The sequence below is a fragment of the Lathyrus oleraceus genome, chromosome 7, assembly GCF_024323335.1.
Source record: "Lathyrus oleraceus cultivar Zhongwan6 chromosome 7, CAAS_Psat_ZW6_1.0, whole genome shotgun sequence".
Lineage (NCBI taxonomy): Eukaryota > Viridiplantae > Streptophyta > Magnoliopsida > Fabales > Fabaceae > Lathyrus > Lathyrus oleraceus.
Genome location: NC_066585.1, coordinates 34753328 through 34759639, shown reverse-complemented (window position 1 = coordinate 34759639; position 6312 = coordinate 34753328). Strand labels below are relative to the sequence as shown.

General features: G+C 31.5%; 1 protein-coding gene across 1 annotated transcript; it reads left to right on the top strand.

Moving 5' to 3' along the window:
- The first annotated feature begins 1229 nt into the window (after positions 1 to 1229).
- On the top strand, positions 1230 to 3223 carry LOC127108440 (uncharacterized). Its single transcript, XM_051045911.1, has one exon. It carries the CDS (start codon positions 1508 to 1510, stop codon positions 2996 to 2998), a length of 1491 nt encoding a protein of 496 aa, XP_050901868.1. The 5' UTR covers positions 1230 to 1507; the 3' UTR covers positions 2999 to 3223.
- The last annotated feature ends 3089 nt before the right edge of the window (positions 3224 to 6312 follow it).

The following is a 6312-nucleotide window of genomic DNA, read 5'->3' as shown; positions in this document are numbered from 1 at the left end:
TGGAGATGATGCTGGAACTTCTCATGCTGGGGGGACCTTCTGATGACGTGCCTCCGCCTTCATTGCCTTCACATGATGCGGATGACGCTCAACGCCTGCACATGATAACAGTCATTATGGATAATCTTATGGGTTTGGTAAATCCAAATTGTGAGATTTATACATTGACATCGCAAATAACACACTTAGCCCATGTGAGACATATTTAGACATTATTATCATTTTTTTTACTATTTGTATATTATGTGTATTATTACTTGTACTTTTACACCGAACAATTTATTAGATAATATTTTGTCACTTTCATTATTGCAAGATAACTTAACATTTGACAAATAGCATAACACATGACGATTACCACAAATCTAGACATACAATTACATAATTTAACAAAACAATAATAAATATAAAAACCTAAACACTATGAGATGATTTTGGACGTCTCAACATCTTGATTATGTCATCGATGAATCTAGAAATTGTCGCATCAAACTCGATCGGTCCCTTAGTTAGCCTACAATGATATGTTCTCCACATAATCTTCAAATCTTCATCACTCTTCAACTCAATACGATCATATTTCATCCTTCCATCAGTATCAATCCTTAGTGCAAAAAACACGATCTCCACCTTACTGTTCTTAGTGTCGGACAACATACAATTCAATCTGTATATTAGAAGAGTGAGACATGTGGTGTCCCCAAACTCAATAGGAGGTTTCACCCCGTAAAAGCACACTTTTACCGTAAGCAAATAGTAAGATATTGTAAGATGTTTTTTTACTACAAATGATTTCTATTTATACAAATTTGGATTCATTATGGATCACACAAAACAGTTGGTGCAATCACAGTCATACAAAACTGTAAGCAAAATCTCAACCATTAAATTAACACTACAAGATTTTTTCTAGCTCCACAAAAAAATCTAGTGTGTATACGAGGATTTTAAAAAACTGATATTTTTTAACTATCCGATTTTTTAACGTTTTGCAAACAATTAAATAAAAACAACGTGTTTTTAAAAAACCATTAAGTTTTGTCAGACACCAATTTTTTTTTTTAAAAATGGTATGCCGGATTTTATTTTTTTTAATAAACTACTTTGTTTTGTACAGAAAATTTCACTTGTACTATCAAATTTTTTATCCAAACTTTTTGATAAAATTTTGATATGAATAATATAAATATTATGGAAAAATGTGGGGTGCTAAGTTTGATTTTGAGGGGGCACGATCAAAACACTTTTACTTATTGTCAAAGTCAAAGGTAGTTCTTCCTTTGTTAGTTTTCCCGTCGTCTTCGACTTCGAGAGCACCTACCATCCCTTAAGCATTCAAGATTCATTCTGTCACCAACCATTCTCGAATCCTTTCATCTCACTCAACCTTTCCTTTTCTCCAACAGAACCCATGATTCATCCATAACCACAACCTCGTAACAACAACAACAACAACATTAATTAAACACCCGCAACACAAAAAAAAAACAACTGTTCTTTCCTTAACATGGGTTCTCATCCTTTCTCTGAAACTAAACCATCACCAATTCCAACACAAGATCAAGAAGAACACGACTCACAATCTTCACCATCACTAGCTCTTCTCTCTTTCAACACCGAACAAAACCCTTCATCTTCATCTTCCTCCCACAACAAAACCCTCTTCATCTCTCTCATCATCATCACCTCCATCTCACTCTCAGCAGCATCAGCTTTCGCATTTCTCTTCCTCTCTTCATCACCATCTTCTTCTTCTCCGCTACAAACAAGTTCAACCACTCACAACAACGCTTCTCTTTCTCGTCCTCTCACCAAACTCAAACGCCCCGTCGTACTTCTAATCTCCTCAGACGGTTTTCGATTCGGTTATCAATTCAAAACCCCTACACCTAGCATAACTCGTTTGATTTCAAACGGAACAGAAGCTGAAACAGGGTTAATCCCTGTTTTTCCATCCTTAACTTTCCCAAATCATTACTCTATCGCTACTGGTCTCTACCCTGCTTATCATGGCATCATCAACAACCATTTTATAGATCCAATTTCCGGTGACCAATTCTACATGGGTAGCCATGATCCCAAATGGTGGCTTGGTGAACCCATATGGGAAACTGTGGTGAACAATGGGTTGAAAGCTTCTACATATTTCTGGCCTGGTTCTGAGGTAATCAAAGGTACATGGAACTGTCCTTCGAAATATTGTTTGCATTATAATGGTTCTGTTTCTTTTGAAAAACGGGTTGATTCTATTTTGAAGTTTTTCGATTTTCCGAGTGACGAAATTCCTGATTTTATGACACTTTATTTTGAGGATCCTGATCATCAAGGTCATAAAGTTGGATCTGATGATCCTGAGATTACTAAAGCTGTTTCCAGGATTGATAACATGATAGGTAGGTTGATTACTGGTTTAGAACAAAGAGGAGTTTTTGAGGATGTTAGTATTATTATGGTAGGTGATCATGGAATGGTTAGTACTTGTGATAAAAAGTTGATTTTTCTTGATGATTTAGTTTCTTGGATTGATATACCTGAAAGTTGGGTCATTTCGCATACGCCGGTACTCGCGATTCGTCCATCTTCTGGTTTTAATTCATCCGATGTTGTTGCTAAGATGAACGAAGGGTTAAGTTCGGGGAAAGTTGTGAATGGAGAGAATTTGAGGATGTATCTTAAGGAGGATTTGCCTAGTAGGCTTCATTATTCGTCGAGTGATCGGATTCCACCGATAATCGGTTTGATTGGAGAAGGCTTTAAGGTTGAGAAGAAGAAAACGAAGCATCAAGAGTGCGGCGGATCGCATGGTTATGACAATTCGTTTTTCTCGATGAGGAGTATTTTCATTGGACATGGTCCTCAATTTGCAAGAGGGAGGAAGGTACCTTCGTTTGAGAATGTTGAGATTTATAATTTGGTTACTTCTATTCTTAAGATAAAGGGTGCTCCTAATAATGGATCTACCTCATTTGCAGAATCTGTTCTTTTATCTTCTGAATAGATAGATAGATAGGACTATGTCAATTTTTGTAGGTAGAATTATTTGATTGTGATGAGATGAGTCATAGTTTGATCTATGCGGAAGAGATGCTCATTATACTTGAATAAACCATTTGTAGTTCATGCCACTTGTATAATTTGAAAACCAGAAATTGAGGGTAGATTTATGTTATTTCTGTAATATGAACTCTTCAAACAATAGAATCTATGGAAAATCTTTGTGAAACATGTGTGGCTTGGCCTTTCTCCTTCAAGCAATAGGGTCCGGGCAGACACTACTAACAACCCTTTAGGGTGCGTTTGAGCATTTGATTTTCTGCGATGAAAAGAGTTGATTTTAAATGAATTGATTTTGTAAAATTGACTCAGATTAAAGATGAGTTAGCTAAAAGTGAGTCGAAGGAAAAGTGATTAATATCTGAATTAAGTTTTTGCAAAAGGAAGTTGAATAGTATACTTTAAAGTAAAAAATTTATTTAGACTCAAAAGTTATAAATTCTATTTTCAAATAGAATCAATTCTATAAAGCAGCGGCCAATTAATCAAGAGCAAATGAAATAAATCAAAATCAATTCTAAAACATGCCGAATCAATTCTAAGTATTTCACCCATGAAATCAAACATATTCTTAGTTTTATTTGTTTTATCTTTAAATTTATTTTTTATATTTTTAAAATTAATTCTTAAAATATTAAAAGTTTTTTTTAAATTTATTTTTATAAATAAAAAAATTAATTTTAACATTCTGTAACACATCTATACATTATTTAAAGATTAAAACATAATTAAAATCAATTTTTTTATAAAAACTATAAATTATTTTAAAATTATTTTGTGAAAAAGTTATTTGAAATAATATAAATTTAAATGATTTTTTTTTAAATTTCATACTTAAAAAGATTATAATAAAATATTTTAAATATAACTATTTAAATTATTTTTTTTTTAAAAATTCCGTAAATTTCTTTAAAAAGATATATATAATACTACAAAAATTCATTTATTAAAAGAAAAAATAAAACAAACTGACGCTTATTTGTTGAGTCTTGTTTTGATTTAGAAGCAATTTGTTACTTTTATTATCACAATCTTCTTTCAGCTTTTAGAAAATAAAAGTTTGTTCCATTTTATTTGAAAGAAATTGAAGATACCTATGATTATGATCGGGAACTAATTTTTCTGTTCATGTTGCTGCCATAGGCAATGTAATCATCATTTTTATAATATAGAGATAATCTTTGTCAAATTGAGGAATGACATAAAATTCTCACAATGCCTTCTCATTATTTATATTCCGAAATGTGATTTTTTAGGCTTATTCAAGTGTTTATATATGTTGCATCAAAATCAAATATTTAACTTTTTTTTTTTTGTGTTTGTTGAGTGTCTATTCATTTTTGTTCTTCCGAAATTGATTTGAAATCATCCGCTCTAGAGAAAACTCAAGATTTCTCTTAAACCCTCGTAGCCCCACTTTACCTTCAACCCGAAGAAAATTCAGGATCGACACTTCTCACACCACGGTTGAACAATCCAAATAGTCACAATGAAGCAAATCAAAGAAGTGCATTCTATCATTTAAAAACAAACTTCATTTCATCAATGGATCTTTGTTCCAACCACCACCCACCGATGAAAACTTCGAATTGTGGCTTGTTACAACAATATAGTCTTATTGCAGATGACACACACCGTAAATCCCTAAATCACTCAAAGTACAATATGCTTTACCTTGACTTTTCAAAAATGTTATACCAAAGATAACGACTTTTGCTTCTCCGATTTACTTAAAGATATGTATTGTATTAAACAAGGAGATCAAACACTATTTATTTCATTGATCTCAAAATCGTATGGGATGATCTTGAATTTCTCCGCCTTCTTGAATTTGTTGCTCTTTTTTTTAGTTCTCCTATTTATAACTACTAAGATATATATGTGTTACTGTAATAAAAAATGAATAAACGGACATTTTCATACCTATTTGGATTCTAATAAATATATACACCTTGTATATATATCTTACTTCCAAAAGGGTTTGATCGATAACTATAGCAACATAAGAACCCAAATTGTTCTTTTGGACCCCTACCATCCCTCAACAAAACTTACTATTTAGTTGTCGAGCAAGACCCTTCACCACACCATCCTCTCTACTTAGAACACTAAAAATAGCAAAAATAAAGGGAATGGTAAAGAAAAATGAAAATCAAAGAACTTAATTTTATACAGCCACTACAACAAAGACTAACCACTCAATGGAAAATTGCTCCTTCAAACATAAATATCTACCGGTGTACAAGATCGAGAGTCATCCGTACAATGAAAACCATCTTGAACACAAGAAATATATTTAAACATGGCTCAAATCCCATATTAAAAGAAGACTATCAATATATTATAAACCTTTTAGAAGTCTTTCAAACAAAACTCGTTCAATAATTAGGAGTGACAAACGAATATGTTTGTTCCATAAAAATCTAAAAAAATGAAGCGAACATATTTGAAAGTATGAGTCTAAAACTTTGATTTACCATGAAAAAAGTGAGGACGAAGTGAGACATGTTTACGAGCAACTCTCCTTTTAAGTTTAAAAATATAAAAATTTATTTTAATATCCGCTTTCACAAAAACTCTAAAAAAAAGACGAGCATATTAGATAACGAAAGACTAAACTCTTGGCCCATCCCTCACTAAAGTGGAAGTAAAACAGACATATCTAATAGGACGAAGCCATTTTTCGACCATTAGTAACAATGAGAGCAATCCTTATAAATTTAACAAAGTTCCTCATTTAGTTTCTAGAATTTTCAAGACAAACAACCCTTATTACAAATAGTTATTACGGATATTATACTCTTGTGATTCATTTTCAAGACAAACAACCCTTATTACAAATAGTTATTACGGATATTATACTCTTGTGATTCAGATGATATATAAATATTTTTACAACATTAAATAAATTGAGTCTGTCTCCATTACTTTTCGTAATGGAAATAAAACTTTAGCATTATTATTCCGGCACCATTTTATTTAAAAAGAATCTATATCTTTAGAATGTAATTTATCTTTTTTAATTTCATTTTAACTAGTAAAGGACCCGTGCGTTCGCACGGGTCGCGCAAGTGCAATAATTTATTTTAAAAAAATTAAAATATAATATATTTTTTTGTTTATATATATATATATATATATATATATATATATATATATATATATATATATATATATATATATATATATATGGTTGGATCAACGTACACAAAGTTATTGCATAAGAGTTTTTTTTAATGTAATGGATGTTAAATGATC

What these genes read in the sequence shown, in the direction of transcription:
- LOC127108440 (XM_051045911.1), top strand. Translation starts at nt 1,508, where the DNA reads ATGGGTTCTCATCCTTTCTCTGAAACTAAACCATCACCAATTCCAACA.